Raw genomic sequence first — 17,186 nt, 5'->3', positions numbered from 1 at the left:
TGAACATTCTCCTCTTGATTGCAGCTCTCTTTGACTCCTCTTATCCTCTGTTCCAGTTCTGTTCTCCTGGATCCTTCAGTCTGCAGCAGGTGTTTTCATTATTAAGAGCCCCCCCCCCATTTTCCTCTTTTATATCAAAGAAGTCTAATTTGAAATGGATTCAATACCAGGCTGAACAATAGTTAGGCAAAATTTCATTTTCTCTTTCCACGGTATAGTGAAGTCGTCACAGAGACTAAAATTGAACAAGACTTCAGAAAAACAGCGCAGGCTTAAAATAAAATGACTTGTTTGTTGATGTATTCTTTCCAGCTGGTTAATAACATTTGTTTGTTTTGGAATAATTATGAAAATTGTTGGCAAATGTCCACTTTAGGGGATGTTTGTAAAAACTAATAAGAAAAATGTTAATCTTCTTAAAGCGAAGCAGTAGAAATGAAAACACAAACAGACCTAATTAAGGTCAATTACATCAGCAGCTCTGCTCAACCAGGGTCTTCAAGGTTAGCCTTAGCTTTTTGAGAGTTTAATTGTCGACTGTGACAGACGTTTTCATGGTGGGTTAATTGAAGTCAGGGGGATTAAAAGCTTCTCTGCCATGATCTCTCAACTCCTCTCTGTAAATACACTATTCAGAATGCAGCGAGATGGGAATATCTGTGTGTATTTTTAAAAAGCATGGCCCTCCCCAGTTCTGATAAGGTCTTCTTTGGGGTTAGCTCTTCAATAGATCACTCTACCTGCCCCGAATGGGAAATTGATTTCCTCCGTCTTCTTCCTCGGTGAGGCTAATTAGAAATCTCTTGGCAGCCTGCCTTTTATAAGAGAATTATAAACATTGAGGATATGAGATGTAATATTGTTTTAGGATTTCAAGATGGCCACTTTCCCTTTCCTAAGCCCTAAAAATCCCCCCAAAAAATGTTGTGCCCCAACCCTTTCACCTTTCCTCTCTCGCCACATCTGAACTCGCTGTCTCTCTCCCACTGTAGCGTCGGTCTGAGCCCGACTGTTAGCAGTGAGCTGAGGCTGTATCTGCTTTTGAATGCTCACCCAGCGTTATAAATCAAGAGTGTGGGTCCCCCAGGTGCCGTCACCATCGCCATCAGTTCCACTGTTTTATTCATCCGCTTCTTTGTCTCATCACAATTCTGCCCCACATTCAAATTTTTGTGTGTGTCACTGTGTGCAGGAGAGGGGGAGGGAGGGCGGTCACAACGCATTACTGCAGACTGCTGCTAATCCAGGTGGGCTGGTGGGAGTAAGGGGAGGACAAAAAGTTAAAAAAGAAAAAAAGAAAGGCAAGAAGGATGTGACCAGGATGAGGGAAATAAAGGACATGGCTGAGGGTGGTAAGAGAGAGGGGAAGGGAGGTTTGAGGTGTTGTGATGGGGAGATGTAGAAAGAGAGAAAGTTAGAAGGGAAATGAGTGCAACCAAGCAAAAGATGGAGAGTTAGGGCAGGAAGAAGTAAACAGATGTGGGGGCATTAAAACAGTCTGCAAAACATAGAGCAAGAAGAAAAGTGGCAATGATGAGTAAATTCAAGAGAGGACAGAAACCACTTCAGTAACAATTTAAAAAAGACTTACTAGCTCAGCCACCCAATCGGAGACCGTTATAGGATTGGGCTTATTTGATTTTATTTAATTGTTGATATGCTGACCACAGATATCGATATTTAAATGAAAAAAATATGGAGCTGGTTTGTAATTCAGATGTGGCATTAATTAAATGTAAATGTCTTACCTAATCTCTTCTTCATATCAGACTAAGTATGGCTGCTTATACAATTTTAAGAACTACAGAAGTGTTCAACTCTCCATACTATACATGCACCCTCTGCACTTCCCTTTATTAGCTAGAAAATATGCTTAACGATATGTTAAACGAGCATCGACAATGTGATCAAATCTAATTATTTTTCGCTTCCTCCCTTTCAAATGATCAAATAGGATGTGTGTACATGTGAGCAAGCAGGCACACAAAATGCCCCCTTCCACATCAGCTCCTCATTCCCACTACAAAAACAAAGCCCTGTGACAAGCAGCACTGTCAAATGTGCATATGGTGAACTCGTCAGTGTGTTACACACACAAAGCAGCTGCCTCGCTGTGCTCTCACTCTCTCCTGTGCATCACGGAGTGTGTTTGTTTGCCTGCTTGTGGCCTCTTGTGCATGTATCTGTGCATGCGCGTGTACGGCACCCACACGCTCTGAAGGGCTTGCTTTAACTAAGATTAATTGCACCTAATCCAGTGTGCCAGGTGGAACAAGGACCGCTGTGGGTGCACTCACACAAACACACAGATGCTCTCACAAATAGGCACACACACCCCATTATAGCCTTGCTGCTGGAAATTAGCCTCGTACCTCTCCTGACACCCTGGACCAGACCACAACTCGATACCAACATTTACTTCCCGACAACTCCCACATTTATCACTGTTCCCTCGGTCCGACGGATGAACACGTGGACGGACAAAACACCATGACACAAGGACCGGCTATCTGCCCTGTCACATCAGCACCAGCCGACCTCGACGATCCGTTTTAAAGAAAGTGTTTGTCTTTTTTTTCTCTTTAGAGACGCAGAGAGAAACAATGTGCTCTCACTTAATGTCTTTGACAGATGCAGCACATTTTAGGAAGTCCTCTTCTGTGAGAAACTGCAGACTTTTACTGAGTTGGTGAAAGCAGTGTTTCCCCTACCATTATATTAGGGGTATTTATATTGGTGTCTGCTCTTAACCTTTTTTTATTATTATTGGGTAGAAGAATTTACTTGTCACTCTGATATGTTTTCATGGTCAAACATGAGAGGATATGTTGGTATTTTTGACACCAAAAGAAGTAATGAAAAGAACATTGGTATCAGAATCTGCAACCATCTATATTGTTATTAAAAACATCAGTATCTATATCAGCCCTGATTTTATTTTTTTATCAAGTTTTGCAATCCTAGTTCTTCTCCGGCCACCGTGACTCATCATTTTCTCCCTTTCCATACACTGAACCTCAGAGATCCATAATCATGTCATAGGTCAGCTTCCCATGTGCTCTCTCTCTCTCTCGCTCTCGCTCTCTCTCTCTCTCACACACTATGTAACATTTGCTGCACTTAGCAAATTGCAGCCCTGATGAAGACGGGCACTTACTGTCCTTCCCCTCCTACTACCTGCTGTCACACTTCACTCTTCTTCTTTCTTTACGTCTTCAAGAGTCACTTCACCGGTGTGACCTTTCCTATTTATTCCGCCCATGTATTTCACATTGATGTTAACTTGTAGACCTCATTAATCTTGTCATTCAGACATTGTATCAAACACAACCTCCTCCAGCTAGTTTTTCTGATGTATAATGTGCGTTAAACTCACACACATTTAAACATGAACACTTTTCACATTACGATTCATTCGTACTACAGCCACATTCACATGAACAATTCTAAGCTCTTACCCATTACTTTAAGAGAACTACTTCAAACGTTTATTAATGACTTCACTGTATCAATTTTATTTTACACATACTTTTAACTATTTTTGAAATGCAAAACTTAAGCCGAATCATCTTCCTTCTTTTGTCTTTTCTTTTTTTCCCTCAAATTAACCAAGCTATCCCTTCATTTTCTTTTATTGTGCCATGGTTAGAAATCATTCTCTCTCATAACTTACATTGCCTCTGGGTGGTTCTATTGTCTGGTGTTATTTTATTTTCTCTAAAAGTACCTGCAGGTGGGTGTGTGTGCATGTGAGTATTGCTGGGTTTGTTTGTGTGTGCTTCTTGCTGGAATCCAAAAATTGTATTTTACAGAGAAAAGCGAACCGATATTAAAAAAAAAAAAATCAATGCACAGCTTATGCATGTAGCACTTATGAGCATGCTCCTGGGCAGTGTCTGTTAGCTCAAGGCCTAATTGGTGTATTGTATTGTGCCGGTGGGACAAAAGAAGCCCAGCGTAACAAATGAGGCTTGGACAGAACCTGACAACTCATTGAAGGTTTTCTCCTCTGTGTCTGTTCATGGAGGAAATAAGGTGTTCAGACACTTTTATCAGTGCCTCTATCATGTTAAATGTGTGTCACACGGGAAGTGTGGGCAGGGTTGGAATGGATACGTGCAATATTAAGTTTTTTGAGAATGTCAAATGTTTCTCAAGTATACATTTAGAGAGACTATAACGTTGCCTCTCAAGGGTTCAGAGAAGAGACATTTCTATGCATCTGCAGATTTCAGATTCTGAGTGTCCTTGAAAAATAACTGCTTCTTTTCTCCCCCGTTCATTCATTGTGCAGTCATTGTTTTCACTTTCTAACTTGATTATATTTCAGTCCATGAGGAGTGGTGTCTCCTCAAAAAATGAATTACATCTCCCCTCAAATATGAATGATATTGACCTAAAAGTGCGCAGGGCATCGTTGAAACACTTGGGTCCTCAGAGTTTAGGAATCTACAGTTCATCAGCGATTTGTAATGTGACGAGCACACTCGGAGGAGGAGGAGAAACACATTCATATCATTAGGTATTCTCTGTTCCTCTTTGGGGATTCAAGAGGAGTAGCAAGGTTAGAGGAGGATAGGTAAACGAAAAAGAAGTATCGCAACAACAAGGCAGAATAGATAGAGTCTCAAGGCCCTCCAACAGTGAAATCCACTTCTCTATTCTCCATAGTAGACAATGGCACGTGTGTTTCCTTTCATAAGGGGTATTGTCAGGCCAACTGTATTTATAGAATGCTTCAAAGGAAAGGAACAGAAGCTTCCACCCTTTATTTAAACAATTGTAGAGATAGATATAGTTTTTTTTTTACAGATGAACAAAAGCCTGCCAGTTGAACAGTGCACAGAAATGAAACTTAGAAACTTTTACTTAGAAATTAACAATTAAAAAAAATAATAAACTATATTACAAATATTATACTTAGATTGAAAGAATCATCAGTTGGAAGAGTTGGTCGTCTCTCAACCGCAAGGTTTGATCCCCAGCTCCTGCAGCCACATGTTCGATGTGTCCTTGGGCAAGACACTTAACCCCAAATTGTTCCCGCTGCTTCATTGGCAGCGTATGCATGTGTATGAATGGGATTAGTTACTTTACATAGCAATCTCTACCATCAGTGTGTGAATGAGTAAGTGTGGCATGTGGTGTAAAAGTGCTTTGAGTAGTTAGAAGATTCTATACAAGCTCAAGTCCATTTATCATTTTACCATTTACCTTGCTTCTTCCACCATCAGCCATCTAAAAAATACAAACATAAAAACTGTTAATGAAAGTGTGACATCACAACAAGTATTGGGATTCAATACTATCAATCAATGCATTTTTCTATTAACAGTGTGTTTGTGTTGAGCAATGAATGTATGTCAGTGCAGAGTTCAAGAAGGTTGTCAGCAGTGTGTGGATGGGTCAAAAGTGGAGAAGAAGTGGATTTACAGGCTTTTGCACTCAGCCAAACACTGATATAATAATGTGTGTTGTTAAATCGTAATGCCTCTAAACATTCGTTTTGTTCTTCTCTTGGCTCTGAAGTATTCATGAAATGCCAAGACGAGCACGCTTTGCTGTCACCACTGAAAAAGAATTAGTCACTTAGAGCAGCCAGCGAAACTTGCAGTCCAATAAGTCAGCCAAAATGGTTGTTTCTATGTTTTGTTTTTTGTCAACTTTGAGAGGATAAAAAAAAAAAAAAAAGTATCTTCAGCCTATCGCCTGACTTTGATCAGACTTAACAGCGTTTCTTTTCTTCAGAGTGCAGTTCAATCACAGCTCTATATTTTTGGTCTGAAAAAAGCTTTGAAGATATTTTTTAACATTTCTCCCAAACCCTGTTTTCTCCTTCATCGTGTCTTTCTAAAGCTCATCATTCTACCTTTTTGGCATCTATGAGAGGGAAGATTTTGGACAAATATGATCAGGATATTTCTGCCAGTGGTCTTTTGGCGCTAATAAGCAATTACATGTTTGAATATCTCTCTCACCAAGCTGAGCAACAAGTCACAGACATTTAACATCATTTCATTCTATTATTTATCTGCTCGACTTGACACAAGTGGGAATAAACTTTGCCCAGTGGTTGTGTGGGGATGTGTGATTGTTTATGTGTTACACCGCAGCAGACTTTCCAGGCAAGACCTTTCAGCCTGTCATGGGGGTGATTAGAATTTGCTGCGACACACAAATACATGCATCTCCACATGCAGAGACGAACACACACAGTCCCACATACCAGCACATACCCTGCTGCCTGCGCAGAGATGTTGTGGCCTGCAGCAGCATGCAAGGTCTGATGCAGTTCACCTCTTGTGTCATTGAGTATTAGAGTATGAACTATCTGTCTGGTTCATTGCGGGGACCCCCCCCCCCCCCCCCCCCCCCCCCACACACACACACACACACACACACACACACACATGCTTGTAGTGCCTTGTTGATTTTCACTCTCAACATTACTGCCCAAGGTGAGGGGTTTAGCTCCCAGCTGATAAATACCCTGTCTATCCCATGCTTGTACACAAACACACACACACACACCCCCTTGTAAATGTACAGCATGTTGCAGAACATGCCCTCCTAAGGCTTCACACGTCTTAAAATTTCTCTTTCCACACATTAGAGCACACACACACACTCGCTTAGAAAACACACATCTGCTCACAAACCCATTCTTGCTCTCAAACATTTTGCACTTTCACCATTATAACATCCTGTTTCCATCTTCTCAATTTTCTCTCTTCTCCATGGTTTCACTCTTTTTAAATACACTTTCATACAGCCTCTGTCAGACACACACACATTCAAACAATCAAAGGCATGCTGTGGACAGACACCTTCCCTGTCTGGCCCGGGGCCCCAAATTGATTAATGAGAAAGGCAGCAGAAATGAGTGAGGAAAAGCAAACGGTGATGCATGTTCCCACCTCCGCTCCTTGATATTGTTGAATTGTCTATTTTTGGCTGATGCTGCTTTTAATGTCCACACAATATTACAGACTGTCTTGGCAATTCAACAACAAGGAGCAAGAAGTCCCTCTATTCAGAGTAAAAAAACAAACTAGCTTGGTATACTGGAATCTACTCAAATAATTGCAGTAATTTTATAATTGAGCACCCTTCTTACCCTTTCTTTACTCGGGGTGGTTAAGAAATAGAAAGAGAAGAAATCTGTCATGTAGCTAAACCCCAATTTTTACAACTTGTAGTAAAGTGTATCAGAGCAGATCAATGTTTATCCTTTTCAACTGCCTCTGAGTCTCCTGAGCAATACAGGCAGCAGCACAGTTAACTTTTCTGCCAAACAATGAGCAGCCAAACATGCTAACTTTATATCAAATAAACTAGCAAGCGTTTTTCAGAATCAACCACGATCATGAATATATGAGGCAGAACATCTACTGTTAGAATAATGCACTTGTTTTCTAACATCATTAATACAGAGAATATTTGTCAGAATATACACATACTTATTTTGTTGACCAGTGAGGCTAACTTTACCTCTCCTGCTGCAGTCTGTGAGAGTTCTCCAAAATTTCACCACTGAACTATACTCAAGAGTACATACACACACACACACATACACACCTAAGTCAGATTGTCCCAAAGTTTGTTTTGTTATTTGTTCCGCAGCTGTAGTTCTTGGTTCATGAACAAACAAGGTAGTGATCCTGCGGCATTTCCTGGGCTCTGTGCTCTGAATTGGATCTGTGGAGGATGAGCTGGCTGGTCTGCCACTGGCCTGTTCTCTCTCTCAGCCATCTGAATCTCAGTTAAGCTAAGAGGCTGTATCTCAGTTTGTTCTCTACATGTGTCCTCTGTCTTATTTCCTTCTGACCAGGGGTACAGCATGTAGTTGTTTGTAAACCTGCCAGTCTGCTTAAGTTGCCCAGGGGAAGTAGAGTTAGTCTTGTTAATAGTATTAGAAGACTTTCATCTCGAGCTCTTGTTTTTTATGCATTGTGTTAAAGTGTTTATTCTGATTAGTTCAAGGACTGTATGTTTTTTTTCCTTCCAATTTTATCCTTTCATTTGTTTTTTATAGTTTAATCACGTTAAATATAAAGCTACATAGACTAAACAGGAACGACCTTACAAAACTATCATGGTACAGCAATTCTGTTTTTAATGTTTTGTATTTAGGAAGAGAAAGAAATCAAATCAAACATGTCTCAATTCATTTTAAAATGTGCATTCATGAGTTACTGATATTGATGTTCAGCTAATGCATTGTTTGCTTTAGCTTCATGCTTTGGGACATTGTTTAAATAGAGCACAAATGTCCCCTAAAACCAAATAGGAAACGATGTTGTCCAAACACAGTGATTTGTGATTCAGAGGAACGTTGAGTATTTTCACTGTATATCACTTGGCCCCACTTTCTGTTTCTAGAACACATTTGAAATGTTTAGCGAAGAGCTACGTTTTGCCGTTTCTGCAGAATGATCTTTAATTTCTGCCAAGAATCTCTCTTTGTGTGATTGCGCGCTTGGATCTTGGTCACTTGTGAGCTCTCTGAGGCTCTGTTGACCTGCCAGCTCGGGGAAAGCTCGGTGCCGTCCCACGTTCTTTGGATTTGTACTCGCCATTGAAATGTTCAGCCCTTCAGAAGTTTTTTTCATTATCTTCCCTAGATCCATGACTTTGATTTCAGTCTTCATGATTGTACACAGTCAGATTGAACCTTGTTGTAAAGAACTCCGTGAGCTTGAGATGATTTTGACAGCTTTTTCTTTTAAAGTTATTAGAAAAAATAAAAACATTGGCATGCATTGGGTAACAATATCAATCTCTATTTCCAGATTTTACACCAAAATGTAGAATCTGTTCTCAAGGGTCTGGATTTAAGTATGGAAAGCGTTCTTGTTTCCTGTGCAGTATGTTTGAAGTATCAACCAATCAGGGACCAGCACGCTCTGGTGTGAAAAAAAGTCTTCCATATGGAGAACAAAAGCAGATAACACCAATCCACTGTGATGACTTCCCAGCTCCCATATGACAAAGATTTATTTATCTTTATAAATAGATATCTGCATTCAAGTGAGACTAACAATCCGTTTTAGATCAAAAATGTCCCCACGCGCGAGCAATGCATCACTCTGAGTCGCAAAAAGCCATTCAGCATTTCGACGTCCTGGACTGCATCAGAAATGATAGAACTGACCTCCATTCAACAAACATTTCAGAAGTTGTCTTCTCCTCATGAAAAGAGGCAATATAATTTGTAAAAATGAAAAGAGAAACTGCAGTAGTTAGGGAGCTGGCAGTGTGGATGTAACTTCATTGTATCAGATTAACCGAGGGAGGGGAGATGCAGACTTGCAGACACACTTTAAACAAATCCATTCTATTTTGCCAATCACAATTTTTATCAAAACAATTGGACGCTGCACATTAATACGGTGTTCATGTGTTAAGTTTATAAAGAAGTGCACAGGGAGTGGACGTTGGGTTAAGACAGGACAGATCTCGTTGGTTTTCCTGCCTCGGTTGTCAATCCTGCAGCCTTCAGAGTTCTCCAAGAGACAGATCACTTTGTGCACAATTTCTCTCCTAATGATGGGGTGTTGGGGCACGTATACACTTCAGTGGTGCTTGAGAGGTAACTACACGTACTGACTGGCATAGAGGTGCAGATACACTGGCACCTCTCCATTGAGCTGGGGTCTGCTGCTGGCCTGCCCCTAGGCCGGGCCGCTCGCTCCCAACTCTCTGTCACAAACACTCTTCACCTTCGTCATGCTCTCCCTTTTTCCTCCTCTATAACTCCTCTTACCCAACCTCATCTTTTTTTTTTTATTCTCACCTACTTCTGATATGTCACTGCAGACTCAGGATTACAAAGACGACATGTGAAAGTTCTCCTACCTCCTACTCCCCACCATCTAATTTTTCTCTATGAAACATACCATACATTTAGGTTTCCGATGGGTTTGTTACTTTGTTTAAGAAACACACACGCAGTGCCAGTCAGACCCAACTGACACCTCCCCACAGAGCTGCTTCATGGTCTGTAATCTCTCTTTCCCCCCTCATGTACCCTATCTTCCTCAATTCTCCTCCCCCTGTATTCTTCCATACCTTTTGTCTCACCAGGCCATGTCAATCACTAAATAAAAGGCTAGATTATAAAGTAAGATTAGTACAGGACGGACTGTGAATAGGGTGTGCCTGTCTGGCAGTCACCAACATGTGCTTCAATCCAGATGTTTTTACAATTCAGTGAGACTTTATCGCCATGACGAAGAGGCAATTCAGCTCTGCCCTTCTCGTGGGCAGAACAGTTCCGTTTGGAGTACAGCAGAGGCAGTGGTACGCACGACTGTGAGTGAGAGGTGTTTGTGGGAGGTTTTTATAAAAGCTGTATAAATTAATGGAAACAAACTGGAAAAAATGTTGCGTGCATGACTGAAAACTCCCAAAATGCAGTCCCGAGCTGAGTGCAGTGTGTGGGAGGTCAAATGCCTAGAAGTGACCAAGTGAAACGTTAACACATTTTGACCAAACCCCCCCCCGCTTTACATAACAGCACATCCAGGGGTCAAATCCAGGACTTTAGAAAAGAGCCAAAAGAGAAATGTCACCTTTTGTACCAAAATGACGTCACATTTTCCTTCACTTACTCCTCTTTCAGTTTCTCCCACACTTTCCATTTTATTTCCCAACTTCTTCTCTTCTGCTGCCCTCATCTGTCTATCTTCTTTGCCTTTTTCTTTATATCTGCGTCCCACCATCCTCCTTTCCCTTCCTTCCTTTGCAGTTTGTTCCCGTTAACAGCCCCATCGGGAGAGGGATGTGCTACACAGGCTGGGGTCTAGGGGGCCACAGCTGCCCAATAACACCCTGATTTATCAACCTCCTCCAGCCAGCCTGCATGGAGATGCTGTTTTGCTCGCTTGCTTTGGTTGTTACTTACAGCCGACAAGGCAGGTTGTTTATATTTCTGGCTGTGCGTCCTTAGGATGTGTCGGGCGTAATGAAATGGCTCTCCTCGCAATGTATCTAGCGTTCTCTGCAGTTGCTGAAGCCTGCCCGTGTATCTGTCACACCTTCCTCCCTCTACCAGGATATATTACTGACATAAGGAATGAAAGGGTGACTGGTGATCCCTTATTGAAAATCTCCGCCGCAGCTCCTTGATAACAGGAGACGAAGCCTTTGTTTGTTTTTTTCTGTTGTGGTGCATTTGTCCTTCACATCTCTGTTGCTCATTTTTTCTCAACATTTCTCACACCCTCAATCTCCATCCCTCTGTTTGTACACCATGTCCACTTCCAGATGGAGACCAGATATTCACAGATCAGAAAAAAAAGAAGCTGATATGAATGAAAGTCATTCTGAATGTAAATTTTTCTCTCTGTCCTTTCTTTTGTCCCATCCCTCTCCCCCTCTCTCGGTCCCCACCTCTCATCCTGCCTCTCTAGTCCAGTACCAGATGGAGATGATGCGTTCTCTGCGTCACGTAAACATCGACCATCTGCATGTGGGCTGGTACCAGTCCACCTTCTATGGCTCCTTTGTCAGCAGAGCGCTTCTCGACTCCCAGTTCAGCTACCAGCACGCCATCGAAGAGTCAGTTGTGCTCATCTACGGTAAGTGTACCTACACAAAGTAGTGGGAAGTGACTACGATGATGGGTTGTTGTTTTTTTTTTTTTCATCCAACTTAGGGAAAAAAAGACAACTGTTCCAAAATGTCCATAGATGGGTTCTGTCAAAGGAAGTAAAATAAACAATCTGCTTTACAGGCTGGTCCCATGACTCGCCTGTTTAGTTTCCTCACAGATGGAATTTTCCACATTTTATGGAAATACTCCCTGCATTCAAATAAGACTTTTTTTTTTATCAACTATCAAGAGCTATCCAAAAAGCAGAAATCTGTTGGATACACAAACTGATCTAAATTAGTCACAAAATGAACCTATAATATCTCCTTGCCCCAACACTTTCTGTTAATAGAATATTTTTGCTGGTCTATTACAGAAAGCCCCAATATTATCATTTTTCATTAAAAAAAAAAAAAAGAACAGGTTATGATATAGACTTAAATTGATGCTGACCCCTCTATACAAGTTACATCAGCACACAAGACCACTAGGGAGAAGATCCTGAAGTAAAAAAAAAAAAAAATGCCTTATTTCATGAGTAAATATTCTACCGACCCATGCTATCTAAATGACAAAATAACCCAAAATGTATGTTCTTAAATCAGCTACGTTCTAGAGTGAAGATGGTTTTGATAGCAAAAAGTTATCTGACAATCACCCTTTGGCAAGGGGTCTCTCAAAGTTTACACCTGTCCTTATTAAATTAACCGAAGCAGCAATGATGGGTTCAACCATCGGTCAGTACAGGTAATACAACCCTTTCCACCTCTAGCAGGGAAAGTTTTATTGACAGAGCTGTGAAAGAACAAGAGGGCCAATCCATTGCTTTATTGTTCATGTGTCAGACAGCCATCCAGCCATTCAATGACGTCCATTAATGAATGGTCTGTGGAAAGGGGTTTTAAGAAGAGGGATCCAGTTAAGATCTACACAGTAGCTCAAAAAGTGATGTGCAATCTTCATGCTCCAATGAGGGAAAAACATCTCAAATCACATATTGGGAATTCAATTAGTCATTTATGGTTTATATTTATTTAAAGAATGTTTAAACAATCACAAGTCGAACATTTCTCTTTTATTAATAGGTGTCTAAGAATAGGACTGCCTCTAAGAAATCTTGTAATACTCTAATGTGTTTGATATTTATGGAGTCTTTGAAATAAGCCTGTGTGCCAGGTATTGCAAAAGATTAGTTGAGCTAAGCACAAACGTTATAAAGCAATGGCCGCATTTCAAAGTTGAAGTGATGAAGTGTCTGCATTCTCATCACATCAAAGTACATTTTAAATAGACTTTAGTGCTTCAAGAAAAATGATAAAGATTCATTTCTAATTCACATCTGCTGTATGAAATTAAATTTTCTGCCAGCTGCTACCAAAGATCATGTAAGCAGTGTGAATGTTAGGTGTATGGTTAGTTATACTCTGTCCCCCACTAGCGATTATGTCCTCTCAACATTTCATCAATGTCCATGTTGTCTGTCTACAGCAAATGAAAGGACAATAGCGTAGGAGGCAGTGACATTCAGAAAACAGAGAAAATACACAGGATTAACAAGAAGGCTGGTAGCCACTAACATGACACTTATAGACGTCATGTGTATGCACCTGCCTTACAGTAAAACCTGCCTGAGCTGCCCAGAATTACCACACCACAAATGCCATCCCAGATGGTGGTAGCTTTCTTTCAGATGACAGAAAATTAAAGCCTGTTACCATCAAGTGGCATGCATTGAACTCCTCTTTGTCTCTATACATTTAAATTTATGAGTACGTTACCACTACAAGTGGTCATTGAGTTCAGAGGCAATGAATAAGGACATTACAAGATGCTTCTTGTGACGCACACAGGAAAAATAGTCATTTTATAAACTGATGAGAACTGCTTCGAATTCCATCAGTGTTTTCCAGGCGCTGTCCTTTATCTCTTTCAAGGTAGTCATGTTCTCCGATCATACAAATCCATTACAGACAAAAATGGATTTTAACCAACAGCCATATGAACCCCTCAATCTAGTCCCGCCACCCAAATGTCCATTGAGGCAGGAAGTCGGTCAGCCCGCCCTTTTTCATTCTAAATGAGGTCTCCTGTTAATGTCAGTCAATAATGCAGTGCTTAATGGATCAAAGTGCCTCAAAGGAATTGACATTATCTCTGTTTAAAGTCAAAGGATAGGAAAATTGATTACTTTTTCGTTGAGTCCGTCATTTGCCCACCAGTCTCTTTATGTCAATGGATGAATCCACCAATTGACCAACAGGTGAGTTAATGGCTTCCGTCCAGTGACAGTTTGGAGTAAGAGGGGGGCTATTGAACCAGATGGCTATGAATGTTTGCCATAGAAACAGTTTTCTTATTTAAAGTTGGAGGGTTGAAAGAGAAAGAATTGACAGGAATAGAGAAAACCTGAAACAGCTCTCACCAGGGACATTCAATACAACTGGTCGGGCATTCAAAGTCATTTAAAGCAAGTTGTAAGCTGTGTTTTCCAACTCTGTAATGAAGCTATCACCATATATCTTTTTAACTCTCCTCTTGAATTGTCTGTGTATCTTGTTTAGCCTTTTAACACATGCACAGAACTGAAACATTTCTACAGTTTTTCAGGATAAGCTGCATATATGAAAGCAAGTGGCCAAAAGTTTCACCTGATCTTTTCCTGCTGGTCCCCCAGTAAAACTTCTGCAGAATTGGGGGGTGAGCTGATGCGTGAAAATAGCAGATAATATTCAAGACAATTGGCCGTGAGGAAGTGGGTGGGGGGTTGTGACGTTTATTTCCTGCTAATACCTTCCAACTGGTATAATCTTAAACCTGGTTTATTCTTCTGCGTCTAATCTACACGGGGCTACCCCTTAGTGGCCTAGGCCATCGTGAGCACTACATGGTTGTGCATTGACGTGTCTGCGTAGCTCTGAAATGCACTAGTTGGCAGTGCAATTTCAATGCCTGTTATATCGCCAGTTTTAGCTCTCAGATCATTCAATCGTAGAGCCAATAAGCAGCTTCAAATAAATACATTTTTAAACTATTAAAATGAACATGAGTTGTATTAGTAATGAACGTTTGCAAATTGTTGTTGAATCATAATTATGGGGCGATGAGCGATGGTCTCGTTACAGTAGCTTGATGCTAGCTCATCCGAAGGAACGGTCGGGTTAGTATGCAGAATGCAGTATATATGTTTTCAGTATGTAGTAGGCAGTATGTGGTATTTGGTTTCTGACACAGCCACAGAGAAGTTCATTATGCAAAGAAAATGTATTTTCAGCTCCACCATGATTAGACACGGTACCTAGCTATCACAGGTCTTGTGGTCTGCTTTGTTTGACGTGTAGGTACATTTTTCAGGAGGTGCACGTCAGGCTACGTACTTGGTGAAGATTTGAAGTTTAAACCAGGCTTTAGAGCACATACTCTTGACTGCTCGCCCTCTTGTTCTTATTTACTCTTTAGTTTATGCTGTGAATATGTCCAATTAAATGTAGCACATATATAAACGCATAGACTGCCATCATTTCTGTGTCTGCCATTTGAATTGGTTTTAAACATCATGACTTGCCTCCTGAGACCTCCCCACGCCTCCTTCAGGGGAAATCCCCTGCTGTGAGGCACTTTTTTGAAAGAGCAACTTAGAAAGATTTCAGGGACAGGCTGTTCTGGATTTCCTAGACAGTTTCACGAGTATATGTGTGAAAAGGGCTTTTTGAGTGTCCTCATTAAAGCTGGAGTCAAACTTCAAAAGTGACCTATATCCATGATATGTAAAACAGCTTGTTGGCTGAGTTACATTTGTGAATCTGGTTTCTTGTACGATGAAATCTTACAAAATTGGTCAATAGATCAGCATCCCCTTCATTAGCTGTGTGGCTTAAATGACATTGTTTTTGCTTTTTGTAAGTCTTTACATTTCTAATTACGTAGGTGAGAGACAAAACTGAAACAAGCCCCTTCCCTGTACTTCAGTGCATCCTACTTTAAATTGACCAGAACAAATGTGCATATAATGCATGCAAAATAAAATAACTCATCCTTTTCTGCCAGTAAGGATCCCCTTCACAAATTACGGATACCTATCATTCTAGACCATGCAAGATTTTAATTTAGTCACCAAGCTTCCAACAGTTAGGAGAGAGCAGTCTCAATCAAACGTGGCTGTCACCATCCAGCCTCAGTGGAGATGGGCCAGCACAAATTGAGATTGGCTGTGTCTTGTTTGAGATAGGCTTGCTCTGGGCAAATGGCTTTTCACAGTTGGCTGTTGGGAAGTAAATAAGTCACACGATTTCTGGTAGACTGGCTGTCAGTCTACCCAGCCTGAGACAGTAAAACACTTCAAAAATATATATCTCTAGCAACCGACAAACAGGCCAATGGGAGTGAAGTAGGATTAGACACTCTAGAAGATGCTCTTACCTTTTTTTGTCTTGTTTTTAAATGTTTAACTTTTCCCTTTACTTTGTTTAATTGATTTATTATAACAGAATCCTAGCCAATTGTCTAAGCTGTCATAAGCTCCCCCACTACCTTCCTTTCTGCTCAGATTGGTAAGCATGTACAGGCTTTCCGGTCCCTACAAATTCTAGGTTATCATTCCAGTTTAGTGACAAAATCAGCCAATCAGGATATGGGATTGTAGGTAGTTTCTTTCCTTGATAGATTTGTTGTTGATCTTTTCCAGCTTGCATTTTTTGAACAATTGTTAAAGAGTACATACAGTGTGTCCCCTACTATTCATACACAACCCCCCACCACTCCAAGAGGAAGGCACAAACTACTTCATTTATGAAAATTAAGAGATTTGTGTGTACTCACTAGTTTCACAATCAGGGGCTAACCTAGACCTTTGCCCCAACTGTGGCCAGGACTTATGCATGGGTCAGTCACTCTGTGCTAAGGCTAGCTCTTTAACTCAGTAGAATGCCAAATGGAGCATCAAGAAATTCAGCTAGTGTCACTGACTGGAGTAGATCTAGTATGTACTAATTAAAAAATAGACTTTGAATCATGAATCCAGAATCGTTTTGAATCCAAAATAGATTCTCAATCGAATCATGACCCAAGAATCAAACCCGAAGCGAATCGCGAGACACCCAAAGATTCCCAGCCCTACTTTACACTTTCTAATTTCCAAATGTGTAATAGTATAAAAATGCCAACAGTGCAGTGCTATTTTTGGATTCTAAAGCACTTGACACTGCTTTTATTTTAAGCACTAGAAGCCTCAGAGAAGTCAGCTGGAAGCGGTAGACCACAGGGTAGAAAGGGGGACCTGTAAACAAACTGAGAAAATGTGGGAGGCAGATACTGAATGGTGAATGTAACTGAGCTCATTCAGTCCCCCTCAAGGTTCCCTTGAGCAAGGCACTTAACCCCGACATCTTCAGTTAATACTTCGAAGCCAGTTTGATTTTGTTTAACTGGAGCAAGACCTTTAGATGTTCTATAATATTGAAGGTACTGGCAGTGCGGGGTCATCAACAGAGCCACCAGTGGCTGATATTTCTTAGAAGAGTTTTGTAAACTGAAAGGGAGTCTGTGCCAGCTTTGTTTTTGCTGAATCATAGACCTTATTTAACACTAATCTTTC

General features: G+C 40.8%; 1 protein-coding gene across 1 annotated transcript in view; it reads left to right on the top strand.

Annotated features, from left to right (window-relative positions):
• The window catches only part of LOC132984277 (eukaryotic translation initiation factor 3 subunit H), a 57,839-nt gene that overhangs the window by 17,763 nt on the left and 22,890 nt on the right, over window positions 1-17,186 (top strand). Inside the window, exon 3 of the mRNA XM_061051047.1 lies at window positions 11,415-11,582. Within this exon, the coding sequence (XP_060907030.1) occupies window positions 11,415-11,582 (168 nt within the window). The remainder of the gene's footprint in view (window positions 1-11,414; window positions 11,583-17,186) is intronic.

This window comes from Labrus mixtus, chromosome 11 (assembly GCF_963584025.1).
Source record: "Labrus mixtus chromosome 11, fLabMix1.1, whole genome shotgun sequence".
In the NCBI taxonomy this organism is placed as follows: domain Eukaryota; kingdom Metazoa; phylum Chordata; class Actinopteri; order Labriformes; family Labridae; genus Labrus; species Labrus mixtus.
This window is presented reverse-complemented; position numbering and strand designations above follow the sequence as displayed.